This window comes from Bufo gargarizans, chromosome 4 (assembly GCF_014858855.1).
Source record: "Bufo gargarizans isolate SCDJY-AF-19 chromosome 4, ASM1485885v1, whole genome shotgun sequence".
NCBI lineage: Eukaryota > Metazoa > Chordata > Amphibia > Anura > Bufonidae > Bufo > Bufo gargarizans.
Window position 1 is genome coordinate 432,822,702 of NC_058083.1, and position 21,533 is coordinate 432,844,234.

The 21,533-nt window shown below is 48.8% G+C and overlaps 1 protein-coding gene across 2 annotated transcripts in view; it reads right to left on the reverse strand.

The window, feature by feature from the left end:
* LOC122934710 (adipocyte plasma membrane associated protein) overlaps positions 1-21,533 on the reverse strand; it is a 45,106-nt gene that overhangs the window by 19,477 nt on the left and 4,096 nt on the right. The window contains exons 1-4 of one of the 2 annotated variants that reach the window (XM_044290366.1): positions 16,633-16,790; positions 12,760-12,876; positions 11,296-11,411; positions 4,973-5,065 (exon numbers count right to left, since the gene is read on the reverse strand). In XM_044290366.1, coding sequence (XP_044146301.1) covers positions 4,973-5,065; positions 11,296-11,411; positions 12,760-12,876; positions 16,633-16,730 — 424 coding nt within the window. In that variant the 5' untranslated portion in view covers positions 16,731-16,790. Of the gene's footprint in view, positions 1-4,972; positions 5,066-11,295; positions 11,412-12,759; positions 12,877-16,632; positions 16,791-21,533 lie in introns of those variants that run through there. The other variant, XM_044290367.1, reaches the window with a different exon arrangement.

The following is a 21,533-nucleotide window of genomic DNA, read 5'->3' on the forward strand; positions in this document are numbered from 1 at the left end:
AAGGCTTGCGGCAAGTAACCCAAGAGAACAAAGGGATGTCGCAGGAAGGAGGGGAAGCATACGTACGAGCAGCCCCGTAAGCAGTGCGAAGGCCAACCCACCTACGGGAGGAGAAGGCAGAAACGGCCCAAACAACGCACAAGAACGGCCGCTCCCTGCAAAAAAGACACTCAGAGAAGAGGGCCAGCCACAGAGTGCCCCAGCATCTATGGAAGTGCAAAGTGCAACCTGAAAGGGAGTTATGCATAAGCCTAGCATGGCACGCGATGGAACGTAAGCAGTCCGCCCCGAAAGAGGGGAAATGTACCTGGCAAACTGCAGTCGGCAAGAGTGCAAAGGCCCACCCCAAAAGGGGGTGACGCCTAAGGCCGTACCTACTCCAGAGACATAGGACATACCATACAATCCTGCAGGAGCGCAGGAGGTCCACCTAGTGAAAGGGGGACATGCACAGGGTTATCCTAGCATTAAGAGAGCGTGCAATAATTCCCCCAACACCGAACTTTGTGAGAGTGCAACCACTCCGCCAATGAAGGGGACATGTACAAGTCCAGCACAGCACGTACAAGGACAGCCGTGAATCTCATGAGCGTGCAAAGGTCCGCCCATGGAATGAGGGGTGGTCACACACAAGGCCAGCACCGAATCCAATGGGAGTGCAAGCGTTCCACCCATGTACGGCGCTGGTGCGATGTGTAAACATGACGCCCGCTTGCACGTGCAGCGGGCGTCATGCACATGGCCAGCATCTCATCCAGGGAGAGTGAGAGCACCCTGCCATGTACGGGAGTCATGCACATAACCAGCAACGTACTGGCGAGAGACAAACACAGTCAGTGAGAATGTGTGTATGTCGCCTGAGGAAGGGAGGCATGCCCATGGCCGGCAGCGAATGCGAATCCAGTGAGAGTGCGTACACCGCCCACGGAAGAGGGGCCATGCACATGGCTGACAGCGGATCCAGCGAGAGTGCAAGCACCCCGCCATGGAAGGGGTTCATGCACATGGCCAGCAACGCACCGGCGAGAGAACAACCACAGACAGAGGGAGTGTATGCATGCCGCCTGAGGGAAGGAGGCGTGCCCAAGGCCGGCAGCGAATCCAATGAGAGTGCAGCATACCACCTATGGAAGGGGGTCATGCCTATGGCCAGCCGCAAATCCAGTGAAAGTGCAGCGTTCCGCCTATGGAAGCGTGTCGTGCACCTGGCCAGTACCGCATCCGGTGAGAGTGCAGATTTCCGCCTAATAAAAGGGGGACATGCACATGATCGGCAACAAATCCAGTGAGAGTATAGCGTTCCGCCAATGGAAGGGGGTCACGCACATGGTCGACCGCGAATCCAGCGAGAGTGCTGCGTTCCGCCAATGGAAGGGGGACGTGCACATGGCCAGTACCGTATCCGGTGAGGGTGCAGTATTCCGCCTATGGAAGTTGGTCACGCACACGGCCGGCAGCGAATCCAGTGAGAGTGCTGCGTTCCGCCTATGGAAGGGGGACGTGCACATGGCCAGCACCGTATCCGGTGAGAGTGCAGTATTCCGCCTATGGAAGGGGGTCACGCACACGGCTGGCAGCGAATCCAGTGAGAGTGCAGCGTTCCGCCTATGGAAGGGGGACGTGCACATGGCCAGCACCGTATCCGGTGAGAGTGCAGTATTCCGCCTATGGAAGGGGGTCACGCACACGGCTGGCAGCGAATCCAGTGAGAGTGCAGCGTTCCGCCTATGGAAGGGGGTCGTGCACATGGCCAGCACCGCGCCTAAGAAGGTCATACACAGGGCCAGCCCGCAGCCAGGGAGAGTGCAGTATCCCGCCTGGGAGGGGGGGGGTCATGCCCATGGCAGGCACCATACCTGGAGAGGGTGACGAATGCTGCCTACAGAACTGACCGCATGCACTTGGCCCGCGCTGCATCCCGGGAGAGGGCAAGAAACCGCCTAAAAGGGGAAATGCACCTGGCAGCGACGCAGGCTGGGAGCGCGAAACCATGCTGCCTATGGAAGGGGCTGCAGCGTCCTGCGCAGCCCACAAGAATCTGTTAGACATCTGTTTATTCATTATTATTTCATATTTTTTTTTTTTTTTTTTTTTTTTTTTAAAACAGCCTCTCTGAGGCTAAAGGGGAACCACCATATAGGGCACAGATTCTCTTGATGCAAGAGAAAAAAGGGGTGGCCAACCATACAGGCCCATTGGGAGCCGGCCTGCACCCAAAGGGTTAACAGGGAGCCGGCCTGGGGGCCGGCGCTGCGATCCACTGGGGGCGGAGGAAGCCCCAGGCGGGAAGAATTTGCGCCTGGAGAAGTACCCGCCCCCTCCAACAAAGGCCAGACTTTCGCGGCCTAGTAGGCCGTAAAGCCGGGGCCTAAATTTGTGCGGCGCCCGGCCGACCGGGGCCGCATAGTATTATATACCGCCGGGACTGAGGCCGAGCGGCGCATTAAACCGGCCGCGGGAGCCCACCCCGCAGGCCGGAAGAGTCGGGCCCAAATGGAGTGCCGGAATTGCGGCCCCGCAGGCCCGATGGCGGCCCAGCAGGTCATTGCGGCGCCCGGCCGCACCGGAATGTCCATGCCGGCCGGAGGCGAGGTCTGTCAGGAGCGGGCCCCAGGCCCTGAGCAACGCTCCGGTAAGGAGATGGGGGGACCCCGAGATCGGGTGCCCGCGTAGTATCATATACCGGCGGGACATCAAAAGATAAAGGGGGACAGCAGCTGCATGTCCTATGGGGCCAGGAGGGGGAGGGGGGGAGCAGGGAGCAGATTGCCGCCCTGCGGCACCCCAGGGGCCAGCCTAGATCCAGCAGTGGAAGGGTTAAGGTTTGTCCAGGGATTCGAACTCATGACCTCTGCCATCAGAGGCAAGGCATTCACCATCACAGCTATGAAAGCTGTTCAGAGAGGCACAGTATGGGCCATGGGGGGGGGGGGGGGGGGGGGTTAGGCCCGCAGGAGACCGGGTGGTGTGGGTGGTGGTGGAAAGGGGGGGGTCGTAGGGCTGGAGAAGCCAATCTCTCACCATAGCCGTCTTCACCCTCGGTCCATTCCAGCAGGGTCGCCCCTTCAGCTACTGGCACCGTAGTGGCAGGACGCTGGAAGAGGGGCTTGGCGTGCGGGCGACCCTTGCGCTGGCGGGATACAGGGGAGCTGGGCTGCCCTGGTCCACCTTGCCTTCTGTGGGGGAGGCAGCAGTGCGGATGACCGGCACTGGCGCAGCTCGACCCCGGGAGAAACAGAGAGGTCTAGTGCGACTCTGTTGTCCCTGATGATCTGGAACAAAAAGAAAAGAAAAAAGTAAAAATCAAAATTTAAACAAGGAGAATCAGCCCTGCAGTAGCAGGGAGTGTCTTGCCTCCTTGGACACTAAGCAAAAACTGGCAGTCTCTCTCCAGGCTGAGGGTATAGCTGTGGAGGAGGGGCTTAACAGTTTTCACTTAGTGTCACGCCTCCTATGGAGATGAGCTATACCCAAGGTCTTCTGTGTCCCCCAAGGAAACTGGGCGAGAAAGCAGCATTTTAATAAATATTACAGGCTATAGCTACTAGAGAGGGGTCGTTGATCCAGGGAGTTATTCTGATTGCCTTATTGGAGTCGGGAAGGAATTTTTTATTCCCCTAAAGTGAGGAAAATTTGCTTCTACCTCAGTTTCTTTTGCCTTCCTCTGGATCAACTTGCAGGATGACAGGCCGAACTGGATGGACAAATGTCTTTTTTTCAGCCTTATGTACTATGTTACTATGAACCCCAGCTATGTGTCTATTCAGACAGTGACGGGTTCCTTTAATTCTAGTCATACCAAATGGTGACATCTACTTTATATTACAGTCTTATTCTAAAATAGATTTCTTTTCAATTATAATGAAACATCAAGATTGAAGAATTTTGGGCAAATGTATTAAAAATAAACTAAAATATTCCAGAAGTATTTAAAGCCTTTGCTATGACCCTCAGAGCTGAGCCGCTTCCCTTGGACATGACGTAGAAAGGCACACACCTATACAAGTCCCACAGCTGACGTGTATGTCATGTAGGCCAAGTCTATAGGTTTTATTTTTACCACTTTACACCGCCGCATAGCATACGTGCCAGTCAGCATTAGTTACTTCCAGGATTACAGGAACATAACAATAGGGATAAACCCAGCATTTCCTGAAGCCTTTAATTATATCAATGGGATCATTTAACAAATGCAAAGTAATTGGTCGAACTTATGTATTTTTGCACAATGAGCCCCTGCTGTCAATCATCCCAACCCTGCGAGAGCGCAGGAGAATAACCCCCGGCAATGTCTTGCTTGGACCTGTCTGAGGCACAAACTGGGGAAAAAGAAAAGATCCTTAAAATCATTTCCTTCTATAGCATCTAAGTAGGCTGCTGCGCCTTCAAACAGCCGATCAGTGGGGCTGCCGAGGGACGGACCCCCACCGATGTGATACTGATAACCTATCCTTCTATCCTGAAGACAAGACCATCAAAGTTCTGACCCCAGAACACACCTTTAGGGTTCCTAGACATACACACTGTTCATAGCGTTTTTTTGGGGCCAATAAAAAAATAAAAATAAATGTTCGAGTTGATCATAGGTTTTTGTAGATTTTTGAGGCGTTTAAGCAGCTGGTGATTTTTAATGTTTTTCTTTGATGACACTATGTGCCCCCCACACCCCATGGTGTCACTTTTTATCAGTACTGCTTCAGCTCTACATAGAAAAACAAAACAAACAAAAACACACAATGCAAAAAATACCAAAAAAAAAAACACACACACACACACACACACACACACAACACCAGACATTGCACATGTGCTTTAAGTAGCATGTTGCAATTAAAAAATAAATAAATAAATGACTCCAAAACACTAAGGGTGGAAAGACATCACTACAAAAATGTGTTTAATATTCCGCTAGCATATGCCACCTAACTAAGCTGCGTTACAAAATATGCCGTTATTAAATTATATTTCTCACCACAAGGAGGTTTCCCGAGTCTTGCTATGGTGTGGATTTTGTCATCTTCAATCTTCAGAATCTGCCCATCAGCCGTGCCAGTAAACAGGACATCTAGGGAAAAACCTCATTATAAATAAATCTTACAAATGCATATATCACACAGTTCTTGCTTTTTAAAAAGTAAAAAAAAAAAAAAAAAAAAAAAAAAAAAACTATGGTAGTTTAAAGGTGCAGTCCAAGGAAAATATTCTATATTTTTCAAGCCAGTACCTTGATCTGAATGCTTAAAGGGGTTCTCTGGCTTTTTGTGAAAACTTTACGGTGTGCCGAGCTACAGAAGACAGACATTCTGCTCAATACTTACCCCTCTATTGTGCCAAACCAGATGTGCTCTTAAAAAGGGGTTGTCTCACTTCAGCAAGTGACATTTATTATGTACAGAAAGTTAATACAAGCCACTTACTAATGTATTGTGATTGTCCATATTGCCTACTTTGCTGGCTCGATTCATTTTTCCATCACATTATACACTGCCCGTTTCCATGGTTACGACCACCCTTCAATCCGTCCACAATGGCCTTGCTTGCACACCATAGGAAAAAGCGGCAGCCTCTCTGGTGGCCGGGACCGAAAGATCACACTATAGTGTGCAAGCACAGCCATGCTAATGGATTGCAGAGTGGTCGTAACCATGGAAACGACCAGTGTATAATGTGGTGGAAAAATGAATCCAGCCAGCAATGGAAGCAATATGGACAATCACAATACATTAGTAAGTGGCTTGTACATAATAAATGCTATTTGCTGAAGTGAGACAACCCCTTTAAGGCTTCCTGTCCGGCTGCATATACCGTATGTTTGGATGCCAAGTTGTGGTTGTTTGTATACGGCACAAGACCACTGAAGACAGGGACTGGCTACAGCTGTCAAGTGCTATATACCTGCAAATCCCTGCTGCAGCCCAAAAACTGACCTGAACGGCAGCGTAGAGAACAGCACAGGAGAAAGAGGAGAGTATATCTTTTTTTTTTATTTTACAACTGCCGCAACCGCTCCACTTTGATTGAGAGGGTACAAAAGTTGCAGAGAGAGCAGAGCCTCTCGGTGTAAGGGCAAGGCCCAGTTGCTCCTAGAGGCTCATTTCCATATATTAACCCCTTAAGGACACAGCCCTATTTCACCTTAAGGACCAGGCCATTTTTTGCAAATCTGACCACTGTCACTTTAAGTGCTGATAACTTTAAAACGCTTTGACTTACCCAGGCCGTTCTGAGATTGTTTTTTCGTCGCATATTGTACTTCATGACACGGCTAAAATTGGGTCAAAAAAGTTAATTTTTTTGCATAAAAAAATACCATATTTACCAAAAATTTTGAAAAATTTGCAAATTTCAAAGTTTCAGTTTCTCTACTTCTGTAATACATAGTAATACCCCCAAAAATTGTGATGACTTTACATTCCCCATATGTCTACTTCATGTTTGTAGCATTTTGGGAATGATATTTTATTTTCTGGGGATGTTACAAGGCTTAGAAGTTTAGAAGCAAATTTTGAAATTTTCAGAAATCTTCAAAATCCCACTTTTTATGGACCAGTTCAGGTTTGAAGTCACTTTGTGAGGCTTACATAATAGAAACCACCCAAAAATGACCCCATTCTAGAAACTACACCCCTCAAGGTATTCAAAACTGTTTTTACAAACTTTGTTAACCCTTTAGGTCTTCCACAACACTTCATGGCAAATGGACATACATTTTTAGAATTTAGATTTTTTGGAAAATTTTCCAATATAATCAATTTTTTCCAGGAAAAAAAACAAGGGTTAACTGCCAAACAAAACTCAAAATGGGTTGCCCTGATTCTGTAGTTTGCAGAAACACCCCATATGTGGTCGTAAACTACTGTTTGGCCAAACGGGAGCACGTAGAAAGAGGGGAACACCATATGGGTTTTGGAAGGCAGATTTTGCAGGACTGGTTTTGTTTATACCATGTCCCATTTGAAGCCCCCTGTTGCACCCCTAGAATAGAAATTTCAAAAAAGTGACTCCATCTAAGAAAGTACACCCCTCAAGGTATTCAAAACTGGGTTTACAAACTTTGTTAACCCTTTAGGTGTTCCACAAGAGTTAATGGCAGATGGAGAAACAATTTAGAAATTTCTATTTTTTGGAAAATTTTCCATTTTAACCCTTACTTTATTACTGAAAAAAATGGGTTAACAGCCAAACAAAACTCAAAATGGGTTGCCCTGATTCTGTAGTTTGCAGAAACACCCCAAATGTGGTCGTAAACTACTATTTGGCTAAACGGCAGGACATAGAAGAAGGGGAACGCCATACGGTTTTTAGAAGGCAGATTTTGCTGGACTGGTTTATTTACACCATGTACCCTTTCAAGCCCCCTGATGCACCCCTAGAGTAGAAACTCCATAAAAGTGACCCCATCTAGGAAACTATGGGATAAGGTGGTTGTTGTTTTGGTACTATTTTAGGGGTAAATATGATTTTTGGTTGCTCTATATTACACTTTTTTGAGGCAAGGTAACAAAAAAATAAAATTCTAAAATTTTTCTACATTTGCTATTTAGTTTTGTGGAACACCTAAAGGGTTAACAAAGTTTATAAAGTAACTTTTGAATACCTTGAGGGGTGTAGTTTCTTAGATGGGGTCACTTTTTTGGAGTTTCTAGTCTAGGCTACATCAGGGGGGGCTTCTAATGGGACATGGTGTCAAAAAAAAAAAAAACTGTCCATCAAAATCTGCCTTCCAGAAACCATATGGAGTTCCCTTCGTTCTATGCCCTGCCGTGCGGCTATATAGCCATTTACGACCACATATGGGGTGTTTCTGCAAACTACAGAATCAGGGCCATAAATATTGAGTTTTTTTTGGCTGTTAACCCTTGCTTTATTACTGGAAAAAAAGGATTCAAATGGAAATTTTGCCCAAAAATGGGTGTTTTGGCACCGTTTTTATTTTATATTTTTAACACCGTTCATCCGAGGGGTTTGGTCAAACGTTATTTTTATAGCGACGACTTACGCACGCGACGATGCCCAATATGTATGGCTCTCAGACTTTGGAGACACTAAGCAGGCATCCTAAAACTGCGGCCCTCCAGATGTTGTAAAACTACAATTCCCACCATGCCCTGCTGATGGCTGTAGGTTGTCTGGGCATGCTGGGAGTTATAGTTTTACAACATCTGGAGGGCCGCAGTTTGAGGATGCCTGCACTAAAACTAATATTTTTTTGGGGAAAAAAAAATTGTTTCTGTGTCTCCAAAGTCTGAGAGCCATAGTGTTTTATGTTCTCTAGTGGACTGTTGGAGATTATAAAAATTTAGTACTCCATGGAAGTGTGATACTCCCTGAAGCAATCGATAATGCAGAGGCCCGGATGATCGGGGCACGTGTCACATTGAGTTGTGGTGTCCTTCCGTATCCCCCTCTTGTGACACACTCTGCATCTTTTTTGGGTTCGTCCCTTCTTTCCAGTATGGGGGACCACACCTGGAAAGTGTTGGCCAGGGACGATCCGGGCGCCTCCAGTTCCCGAGGTACTCCGGCCTGCTCTTTCCCGGTCCGAAAAGATCAGGTCCTTGAGGACTGCCTCATAGAATTGGAGGAATGTCCCTGTGCTGCCAGCGCTTCGGGATAGTACAAAAGAGTTGTACATGGCAACCTGTACCAAGTAGACCGCAACTTTTTTGTACCATGCCCGGGTTTTGCGCATGGCATTATATGGCTTGAGGACTTGATCAGAGAGATCAACTCCTCCCATATACCGATTGTAGTCGACGATACAATCGGGCTTGAGGACCGTTGCCGTGGTACCTCGCACAGAGACTGGGGTGGTGCTGTTACCGTGGATTGTGGACAGCATAAGGACATCCCTCTTGTCCTTATACCTGACCAGCAACAGGCTTCCACTGGTAAGGGCACGGGTCTCACCCCTGGGGATAGGTACCTGGAGGGGGTGGGCAGGGAGGCCGCGTTGATTTTTCCGCACGGTCCCACAAGCGAACGTGGATCTGGCGGCAAGAGACCTGAACAAGGGAATGCTGGTATAAAAGTTGTCCACGTACAAGTGGTAACCCTTATCCAGCAGTGGGTACATAAGGTCCCACACGAGTTTCCCGGTAACACCCAGAGTGGGGGGACATTCTGGTGGTTGAATCCGGGAATCTCGCCCCTCGTACACACGAAATTTGTAAGTGTACCCTGAGGTACTCTCACAAATTTTGTATAGCTTCACGCCAAACCTCGCCCGCTTTGTGGGAATGTATTGGCGGAAACTGAGTCTCCCCTTGAACGCAACGAGAGACTCATCAACCGCGACCTCCCTTCCAGGTACGTAGGCCTGCTGAAATGTGGCCCCAAAGTGATCGATGACCGGCCGTATCTTGTACAGCCGGTCATAGGCAGGATCACTTCGGGGGGGGACATGCTGCATTATCGGAATAATGCAGACATTTCCGGATGGCCTCAAACCGGGAGCGTGTCATGGCCGTACTGTACAGTGGGGTCTGGTATAGGACGTCCCCACTCCAGTACAGCCTGACACTGGGTTTTTGCACTAGACCCATATGCAGCACGAGGCCCCAAAATGTCCTCATCTCGGCTGCACTGACCGGCATCCAGCCACCGGGTCTAGCCAAAAATGAGCCCGGGTTTTGAGCGACGAACTGTTGGGCATACAGATTCGTCTGCTCCACCATCAGATTCACCAGTGGGTTACTGAAAAAAAAACTAAAAAAGTATATTTCAGTAAACCCCACTGTGGGAATCTGGATTCCAGGATTGCCAGCGAAATCCGGAATCTCAGGCTCAAAGTCCACTGGGGGACACCAGCTAAGTTCATCGGCAGGGGGCTCCGGTGAACTTATTTGGTGGGCCGGGAAACCAGTACGAACCCCAGGGCGGCTCGTACTAGGGTGGGCCACAGGATCCCTAGCATGTGTGGCCCCTGGCTCCGCCTGGCGGCGTCTCCGCTGCCTTGGTGGCTCATCGTCATCCGATGATGATGAGGAGGATGCGGATGACAAAAGGAACGTGGGGTCATCCTCATCCTCACTGGGGCTCTCAGAGTCGGAGGCAATCTGGGCATATGCCTCCTCGGCCGAGAACAGCCGGCGGGCCATGGGTGTGTGTGCGCGTGTGTATGTGCGTGCGTGCGTGTAAACCTTTATTCTATGTGCGTGTGTGTGGGGGCACGGGTGTTCACGTACTAAAAAGTCCAGGCAAAAAAAATGGGCAAGTGAAAATGGGCAAAAAAAAAAAAAAAAAAGTTCAAACTTGCTGATCAGCGGTTCAACGCTGATCAGCGGTCGGTGGGGTGGTGGGGCGGGCGATGCGCTAACAGTGGACGGACGCTAAAAAGTGCCGGCCAGTCAGCGCACGCAGAGAAAAAAAAAGTGGTCGTGGGGGAAGGGTCTGGGGGGGGGGGCAAGTGGCAAGGGGGGTCTGGGGTCTGGTAGCTGAAAAAAAAAAAGTTTGGAATAAATGTGCTTTTTTTTTCTAACTTTTCCCTTCTATCCCTGCCTAAAGGTGCCTCTCCCTCACTGACCCTAACCTACCTGGGTGGCGATGGGTGCAGGAGGGTGATGGATGCCGATTAGGGGGACACAGGAGCTGGTGCTGGACGATGCTGCACGGTCAGGGTGCTGGACAGGAAGAGGAGGGGAGAGAGGAGCGCAGGAAGTTTGAATCTCGCGCCTCTCTCCCCTGCACCAATCAGCACCCTGGACAGCGGCGTTCAGCACCAGGGCCAGCTCCGCCTCTGCAAATCCTCGGACTGCGATTGGTGGTGTAAAATTACGCCACCGATCGCAGTCTTTTTCCGGTTCATCGGGTCACAGGACACCCGAATGGACCGGAAACGCAGAAAACCGCAGGTCTGAATTGACCTGCGGTTTTCTGCGATCGTCGATGCGGGGGGGTCAAATGACCCCCCCCTGCATTGTTACAGGATGCCGGCTGAATGATTTCAGCCGGCATCCCGTTCCGATTAACCCCCGCGGCGCCGGCATCGCTATTTAAAGCCATGACGTACCGGTACGTCATGTGTCCTTAAGGACTCGGGAAACATGCCGTACCGGTACGTCATGTGTCCTTAAGGGGTTAAAACATCATGTTTCTCAGCAATGCGGGCACATATGAACATGGGACCAACACAGATGCCTTCACCTGCCAGGCACACATGCAACAGGTCAGCCAGTATCATAGGTACAAAACTGCTGACAGATGCCCTTTAATACAAATCTGCAAATCCTTAAGATTTTCTTCACACGCTCAAAGAAAATAAATATTTTTTTTTTTTTTTTATAAATAACCTACCTCCGATGTTCACTATCGATTCTGGACCCACTAGTTGGCCCTCGTACAATCGCTCAGCTTTTCTCAGTTTCACATTTGGCTCCAGGACACCAGTCATCAGAGGTGGAGCTTGAAAGCTAAAACATACAACACAAATATATAGTACAAATCAATACTAATGTCAGTGGTATAACACTACTAAACAATCGGTTACCAGCGATCGCTGACAGACTCCCATGGTCCCTTATATAAGCATTTGCATGCGTGGCTATTAATCCGACGAGAGGTTTACACTGCCTCCATTCTGACCTACAACACTAAACAATCTAGTTGTACTTACCGGTTCAAGAGTCCCACTGGCCGCTGTAACAGGACTCTTAGTCCTGACTCTGGAACCCAACTATGTAGCCTTACATGCTTAATAATAGTAAAGAAAGGTCCAGGGGGCCAATAGGAGAAGTGGAGTCACTGGGTTGGTAATGGATATGGCTTGAGGCTAAACCAGGAAAAGGAGCCTAAGGGATTGGGCATTCTTCATCCTAAGAGAGAACCTGTCACCTCTCCTGAGATGCCTGTTTTAATAGCTACATGCCTTCCCCATGTAATAACAATTCCGGAGCATCTATTCTTTTTGCTCTATGATGTGCCATTCCTTTGTTATTTCTACTAGAAGTTATGAATGAATTCCTAGCAGTCTGCAGTAAGGGTACAGAGGGGAGGTAACCAGTTGGGGGCGTGTACCTGCACAGACTCACTCTATCCAATCAGTGCTGCCAATTTCAGATTGTGCAGGGACACCCCCCCCCAACTGGTTACCGCCCCTCTGTACCCTTACTGCAGACTGCTAGCAATTATTCATAACTTCTAGTAGAAATAATAAAGGAATGGCACAACATAGAGCCATAAGAATAGATGCTCCAGAACTGTTATTACATGGGGAATGCATGGAGCTATTAAAGCAGGCGTGTCAGGAGAGGTGACAGGTCCTCTTTAAAGGGGTATTAATAATGATGGCCTGTCCATGCCATTATAAGCCACTTCTCTCTGCCATAAAACAGCATTAAAGGAGTAATATAAAGTATCTTCTTGGACTTTGTTGGCATATCCTACCTGTAATACCCACACCTATCTCTAATACAGGCCCTCGAAAGAGTGCACCGTGCATGCGCAGCCTGCTTTCCATTCAATTCTATGGAAGTTCTGAAAAAAGCACAGTGAGCGCGCTCAGCTGTTTTCGGATGTCTTATAGAAATAAGTGGAGAGTGCACCTCCCAAGTGAGGCCACCGCTCCATTCACTTCTATAGCACTGTTGAAAATAGAAAATAAATAGAAGGAGGCTGCGCATGCACAGCTGCTCTCCGCTCACTTTGGGGATCTCGTTATGGAAGTAGGTGCGGGTCCAAGAGGGTCCTGTGCCCTTCTAAGGTTAGTAACTGATTTTGACAAGTAGGCAAAACATCACAATTGTGTCAGATTAGCCGTACCTTAGATACTGTGGCTCTATTGGGCTTTCGAGAAAACATAATGCTGCCAGCGACGGTATGAAGAGTGCCAGCGCCAGGCATGTAAAGGTGGCACGGAATACTTTTCCACTGTACGTACTGTGAAAAAGAAAAGAGATTATCGTTTAGAATACATTTTATTGTGTGTAAAGTCACCCTGCGGTAATTTTACTTTTTTTTTTTTTTTTTTTTTTAACAGAAGTAACTAAGCAAAACCGAAACAGACTGCAGCCAAGCGGAGGAGCGAGACCCTGTCAAGTAAAGCAGCCAGGGAGGGGCTGGCCACAGAAAGGAGTGGAGCTTTGGTGCAACAAGAGCAATGGTGACGCCCTCATTGCACCAAAGGCCTAAGTTGCATACTAATAAAAAGTATCATAACGCAGGAACAGTTGGATAGGGAGGTCACTGGTTACAGATTCCCTCTATGAAATATTCACACGTCCGATAAGTGTGGGTCCTTCTGGGACTCACGCCTATCTTAAAAAGAGGCCTTGTGGCATGCCGCCATGAGCCGAGAGGAGCTGCACATGCGCAGTTTTATCCAATCACTGCTATGGGACTACTAGAAACAGCTGAACGCTCTTACCTATTTTCGGAAGTCCCACAGCAGGGAATGGAGAGAGCCCCCAGCCATGGCTACTTTCCATTCCCAGCAGTGCACAACGAGGCCCCATGGGACCGGCACCTATCCACATATCCTGAAGATGCTCCAGGAGTAATACCTACATGAGGAAGTGAGGGCACAGCGGCGTACCTATGATTCAGAAGAAGTCACTGCCCTCTTTATTGCTAAATCCTCCTCTCCAGCACCAGTTCTAGCTGCACACATTATACTAGATTACGACATTACAGATTGTGTCGGGTACAACATTATTACACAACAGCCCTATGATCTGTCCCCCTGCACTATACGCTCTAAGGAAGAGGAACATTAGACACAGAAAATGCACTTCCTCCTGTGCCATTTGTCTCCTAATAAAATAAAAACTGAGAAAAACACAAGAAGTCTTTTCTGTGTATCGTGGCGATCAGTCGTGTCCCCTCCTCCTCCCCACTGTCCTGTGTCTGTAGCAGGAGCCTCCCCCCCTCCGACCACAAAACTGACAACCCTCGCCCCTTTGTTTGCCTCCAGATGGAAATGAAAGGAATCAGCAAGAAATGACCACTTGGGCTCCAGGTACAGAGATTGCGGTCACCTCAGTCCCTGCTGCCCCCGGGGACTCACAATCAAATTCGCTGAAAGGATCTGTGCTTCTCCTGACAGAAGGCATCGAAAACTATTGAAAAAGACAATTACCATTTTCTTGCCACTGTTTACTTAAAGGGATTGTCTCGTCACAGACAATGGGGGTATGTCGCTAGGATACGCCCCCATTGCCTTATAGGTGCGGGTCACACCGCTGGGACCTGCACCTATATCGGGAACTCAGCCCCGCAAGGTGGTAGCTGGATGACTCCTGTCCGTCCACTACCAAGCCGGCTGCCCATAGAAGTGAATAGGAGCACACCGCGCATGATTGGCCATTGCTCCCATTCACTTCTATGCGCCCGAAGGAAATAGCCGAGCAAGTGCTCGGCTATTTTTGGTGGCCCCATAGAAAATGAATGGAGGGCAGCTGCGCATGCGCAGTGCGTCCTCCAACACTGTCGGGGCTCCGTTCTGGATATAGGTGCGGGTCCCAGCGGTGGGACCCGCACCTATAAGACAATGGGGGCATATCATTGTCTGAGATGAGACAACCCTTAAAGGGACACTGACAGGCCCAAAAAGCATATTTAGGGGTATATATGACAGTATAGGTCTTATAAAGGGTATTAGAATCATCTAAGTATCCCCCCTGTCCGCCTCATAAATACAGTAAAAAGAAGTTTTATAACCTGCTTTCCTGGTGTTCAATCTGCCCAAGGGGTGGTGCTTCATATCAATTTGCGCCCAGCCAGCCTCGCCACAACTGACTGCCGTTTGAAGCGCCGCCCAGCTCATCAATATTCACTGAGCTGGGCGGCTACTCTGAAGCGCTGTACTAGTGTCCCCGGCCATCTTCAGCGCATGCGCCCGGCACCCTCACTGGCCGGGATCGCATCGCGCGTCTGCTTTATGCGCATGCGCTGTGCCCGGCGCATGCTCATAAAAGCAGACGCGCGATGCAATCCCGGCCAGTGAGGGTGCCGGGCGCATGCGCTGAAGATGGCCGGGGACACTGGTACAGCGCTTCAGAGTAGCCGCCCAGCTCAGTGAATATTGATGAGCTGGGCGGCGCTTCAAACGACAGTTGTGGCGAGGCTGGCTGGGCGCAAATTGATATGAAGCTCCGCCCCTTGGGCAGATTGAACGCCAGGAAAGCAGGTTATAAAACTTCTTTTTACTGTATTTACGAGGCGGACAGGGGGGATACTTAGATGATTCTAATACCCTTTATAAGACCTATACTGTCATATATACCCCTAAATATGCTTTTTGGGCCTGTCAGTGTCCCTTTAACCATTCCTTTTAGCTCTGCTACATCTGTATGTTTTGGAATACAACATGTAAGCCATGGGAACACGGGGAGAACACAACGTCCATGCAGATATTATTCAGGCTTTGAATCAAGGCCCCCGGTGCTGCAGGCAACGGCGCCAACCACTGAGCCCCTGTGCTGCCCCTCCTCCTCCCCACTGTCTGGCTTTAACACAACAGACTGCAGCAGGAGCCTCCCCCCCCCTGCAAAAAAATAAATAAATTGTTAAACATTTGGTCGTCCCACAGCAGATGATAATGGAAGCGATGAGCAAGACTCTACGTACGGGGATTATCCCCGCTGGGGTTCACAATCACTGACCAAACACTGTGTGAACTCAGCCTTACTGTCAGTAAGCTAAAGGTGTGGGTGTAATTAGGACGGCAGGTTACACGTATGACTGGCGCACACCCTGCATGTGTCAGCATTTAATGACAGGCGCTTCTGCTTAAAATCTAAGGAGGAGACACATGTCAATCCATCCTCGTACAGCAAGAAGCCGCAGTGAATGGAAACAAGAGCAGAACTGCAATCCTGAATAAGTGGCCAAACTGTGACAACTGGAACCCGAGAAGAAAAACCACAGGGAGGCGCATTCAGGCCCCTTTCACACGAGCGAGTTTTCCGCACGGGTGCAATGTGAACGCATTCCGGTCGCACTGAATCCAGACCAATTCATTCCAATGGGTCTGCATACATGAACATTGTTTTTCACACATCACTTGTGCGTTGACGTGAAAAATCACAGCATGTTCTATATTCTGCGTTTTCCACGCAGCCCTGGCCCCATAGAAGTAAATGGGACTTCAGTATAAAAATGCATTGCATCCGGAAGCGAGTGCGATGCGTTTTTCACTGATGGTTGCTAGGAGATGTTGCTTGTAAACCTTCAGGTTTTTTTATCACGCGCGTGAAAAACGCATGAAAACGGATTGCACACGTGCAGAAAAAACTGAACGTATACCCAGACAATTGCTAAATGGTGAGAGCTTTCCTGAACACATCCGGACCTAATCCGTATCGTTCGTGTGCCAGAGGCGTTCCAGGGGTACTAACCAGGTTATTAATCAGACAGCACATAAACCCTTCATATCCTAATACAAAACTACTAGGGTCCCGGAGGCCACATTTACTATTTGCTCATTCATGCAGCCTGCCCAGCTTAAAGGGGAGCTCCTCTTCCAATGTAATATAAACAAGGTACGATCTGTGAGCCACTAGTCATGGCTGCAGATTCCAGTGCCAAAGAACCTCCAGCAAAGGGTTAATTTCAATGCTGTCTTATTGCATATGGAGAATCCCACAGATAATACATATGAAGATTATAACCCCCACCATTGTGCACTGTGCCCACCTGGTGCTCTGCGTCTCATGGACGGGGGTCTCGTCGGTGATGATATGCGGTCGGATAGGCCTCCTCTGACGCAGCCCGTCTGCCTCCTCCATGGTCATCGGCCGCCCGTATATCGCAGTCGCACCGCACACGGGCGCTGTCACACTGAGCAAGGATGAGGGATGTCTTTCTGCGCCAGCCAATGGGCAGCGACCTGTCAACATGGCCATCCAATACGAATCGACTTCTACTGTCACAGCAACCTGACCAATAGGGAGGCAGGGGGCGTGGCGAATTCACGGCCACTGTGACCCCTGGTTAACCTTACGTCGTGTGTGGCGCGAGGGGGCATGCTGGGAGTTGTGGTTCCACAGGGCGGATGGTTCATGCTGTGTACACTCTTTACATACAGTTGTAGTATACATAGTGTAATCCCTGCTGCCCCCATGTTACAGACTGCCTCCTATAGTGAAAGTGTGTTACAGTGCCCCAGTAATATTGACAGCCATGATGTCCTCAAAACACTGGTAGTTACAGTGTCCCCATAACAGTGCTGGTCTTAGTCCCCCCCAAAAAGTGAAAGCACTGATGCCCCCCTATGTAGCTAAAGCTGCAGTGCCACCAAAATAATGAAAGTCCTGGTGGCACGCCCCCCTAAATAGTCACAGCTGCATTGCCCCCATCACTGGTGATGAGTGAAGCCAGCTTTGGATGCTTCATCAGAAGTCGCTTCGTTTAAAACTTAGGAATAATACTGTACAGAGATCTGTCTGTGTACAGCATAAGGCCTCATGCACATGGCCGTGTTCTGCGGCCGAGAGCGATCCGTGGTAACACAGCCTGGATTCCTGTTGAGAGCAGGAGCGCACGGCGTCATTGGTTGCTATGACGCCGTGCGCTTCATGTCGCCGCTGCTGTACAGTAATACACTAATAATACAGAGGGGGCCATTATATATTATAATAATACAGGTGGGGGTCATTATATATAGTAATTATACAGAGGGGTCATTATATATAATAATAATACAGAGGGGTCATTATATATAATAATTATACAGAGGGGCCTATATATATATATTAATAATACAGAGGGGGCCAGGGGCGTACACAGAAATCATTGGGCCCCATAGCAAGAATTTAGATTGGGCCCCCATGCCCGTTCCTAGTCCCTCCTACTATGCACCCTGGCTCCTCTCACTACCCTCCCTAACTTCTCCCCTGCCCCACCTCATGCAGAAGTATTTTGTTCTACAAAATGGCAGTACTCATGCTGGAACACAACAGACCCATTAGGGTACTTTCACACTTGCGGCAGGACGGATCCGACAGGCTGTTCACCATGTCGGATCCATCCTGTGGCTATTTCGCCGTGCCGCCGGACCGCCGCTCCATCCCCGTTGACTATATGGTGCACGGCGAAAGTCGCCGGACTAAAAAGTCAGACATGCAGTACCTTTTAGTCCGGCGGCTTTCGCCGTGCACCGCCATGCTGCGCCAGAGCTCCGCCCCGTTATAGTCAATGGGGACGGAGCGGCGGTCGCGCTAAATAGCCGCAGGACGGATCCGACATGGTGAACAGCCTGTCGGATCCGTCCTGCCACAAGTGTGAAAGTAGCCTTATAGAGAATGGGATCTGATAGGTCCCGGCGGTGTTCAGCATATTTTGACAAGAATCTGGGGCGTTACATGATGTAATACCACCCAACTTTCCTGCTGTCCAGCATGGCATATGCACATGCGCATAGACATGAGAAAAGTTTGAGGAAGCGAGTGCCCTCCTTCCCCCATCCTCTGTGTCATGCAGGACAGCTGGGAGACACTGTCATTACTCGCTATCCTGCATGACACGTGCAGAGACAGGAGTCTCTGGGAAAGCTGGGTGAACCCCTCCCCCTGCCTTTCCATGTTCTTATTATCTGCATTTATGCCTTGCAGGATAGCAGGAAATCTGAGTGACATCACATGATGTAACAGCACCCAGCTTTTCTGCTGTCCTGCATGGCACATGTGGAGAGACATGAGAAAGCTGAGTGACACAGCTCCCACCTTCCCTCATATCTTCTCCTGCCTCTGCACTTGTGCCATGCAGGACATCAGGAAAGCTGAGTCACATTACATAATAGCACCCAGCTTTCCTCCTGTTCTGAATGGCATATGTGCAGAGGAATAGCCTGGGAAAGCTGAGTGACCACCCCCTGCACTGTCCTCACCTACAAGTGGTCACTTACTTAATTACTGGTGGGGTAGTGGCAATCCAGAGGAAATAGGAATCAGGCATAATGGAGCTAACAGGCGGGAGGCGGAGCTAGCCGACAGGAGGCGGGGCTAGCAGACGGGAGACAGTTAGGAAGATAGACGGGGGCGGGGATTCTCCTCCACTGCGGGCCCCTCTTCCTCACGGGCCCCATAGCAGCTGCGTGGTCTGCCTATATGGTAGGTACGCCACTGGAGGGGGCCATTATATATTATAATAATACAGGGGGGTCATTATATATAGTAATTATACAGAGGGTCCTTTATATATCCTAATATTACAGAGGCGTCACTATATATAATATACAGGGGGGACATTATATATAGTAATTATACAGAGGGCCCATTATATATCCTAATATTACAGAGGCGTCACTATATAATATACAGGGGGGGCATTATATATTATAGTTATACAGAGGGGCCATAATATATAATAATTATACAAGGAGGCCATTATATATTACAATTATACAGAGAGGCTATTAATAATGGGCCCTCTGTATAATTCTAATATATAATGGCCCCCTGTATAATTATTATATATAATGGCCCCCCTGTATGATTATTATATATTATGGCCCACCTGTATCACTATAAATTATATTTATACAGTGGGGACAGTATACTACTACAGATGGATCTGGATAGACTGGAGGCTTGGGCAGATAAGTGTCAAATGAGGTTTAACACTGACAAATGTAAAGTTATGCACATGGGAAGGAATAATGCAAATCACCCGTACATACTAAATGGTAAAACACTCGGTAACACTGACATGGAAAAGGATCTAGGAATTTTAATAAACAGTAAACTAAGCTGCAAAAACCAGTGTCAGGCAGCTGCTGCCAAGGCCAATAAGATAATGGGTTGCATCAAAAGGGGCATAGATGCCCATGACGAGAACATAGTCCTGCTACTTTACAAATCACTAGTCAGACCACACATGGAGTACTGTGTACAGTTCGGGGCTCCTGTAAACAAGGCATAGCAGAGCTGGAGAGGGTCCAGAGGAGGGCAACTAAAGTAATAACTGGAGTGGGGGGGGGGGGGGAATTACAGTACCCTGAAAGATCAAAATTAGGGTTATTCACTTTAGAAAAAAGACGACTGAGGGGAGATCTAATTAGTCAGTACAGGGATCTCTCCCATCATCTGTTTATCCCCAGGACTGTGACTGTGATGAGGGGACATCCTCTGCGTCTGGAGGAAAGAAGGTTTGTACACAAACATAGAAGAGGATTCTTTACGGTAAGAGCAGTGAGACTATGGAACTCTCTGCCTGAGGAGGTGGTGATGGTGAGTACAATAAAGGAATTCAAGAGGGGCCTGGATGTATTTCTGGAGTGTAATAATATTACAGGCTATAGCTACTAGCAGGGGCGTAGCTAACGGCTCATGGGCCCTGGTGCAAGAGTTCAGCTTGGGCCCCCCTTCCCTCAGTGCATTTTGTGTCTTCCTATGTTGCACAAGGGTCTTTGGGCCCCCTCAGGCTCCTGGGCCCGGTAGCGACTGCTACCTCTGCACCCCCTATAGCTACGCCCATGGCTACTAGAGAGAGATCGTTGATCCAGGGAGTTATTCTGATTGCCTGATTGGAGTCGGGAAGGAATTTTTTTATTCCCCTAAAGTGGGGAAAATTGGCTTCTACCTCACAGGTTTTTTTTTTGCCTTCCTCTGGATCAACTTGCAGGATGACAGGCCGAACTGGATGGGCAGATGTCTTTTTTCAGCCTTATGTACTATGTTACTAATTATACAGGGGGGCCATTATATATTAGAATTATACAGAGACAGAGGTCCCATTATTAATAGCCTCTGTATAATTATAATATATAATGGCCCCTATGTATAATATATGATGGCCCCCTTGTATAATTATTATATATTATGTCCCCACTGTATAACTATAATATATAATGTCCCCTCTGTATAATATAAAACGGTGCCCATTCTTTCTAAATATACTGGCCTTTTTTGTATCTCTTTTGCCCATCTCCATAGTGCCCCCAGTACTTACATAAAAAAAAAATAATAATACTTACCTCTCTTCATCGCCTCTTGTAATCTTTGCTTGGGCGTCCCGGCGCAGGCGGTCAGGAACACCTCACCCTTCCCTCCTGCGCCGCGTCATCACGTCATCTCGCGAGACCCGGCGCAGGAGATCTCGGTGATATAATCGTGATCTCCTGCACCGCTCTGCTGCTTCTTAAAGCTTCAGGCCAGGTGGAACGGAGGGGATGGGAGCCATAGGCTTCCATCACCCTCATTTTACTGCCTTCTGCCTGGCGCCCCCTACAATTTGACGCCCGGGCAACGGCTCCCCTGGCCCCCCCCCCCCCACGCTACGCTTTACAAGCGGCAGGAGCATCCCAGAGTGTCCGCGATGTCCGAAAAGCAGTCTGTGCGGCGATCCCTAATATGACCCCCTCGGACGACGTCGAGACCTATCTGGCGGTGTTCGAAAAGTTGGCCGTGAGGGAGAGACAACCACAAGATCAGTGGGCTGAGGTTGTTGCTCCGTTCCTGTCATCCAGACCCCAGCAGGTGTTTTTCGATTTACCAGATGATCAAGCGGCCGATTACACGACAGTAAAGGGTGAGATTCTGGCAAGACTGAGGGTGAATGTGTTGGTCCTGGCCCAACGGGTGCATCAGTGGGAGTTT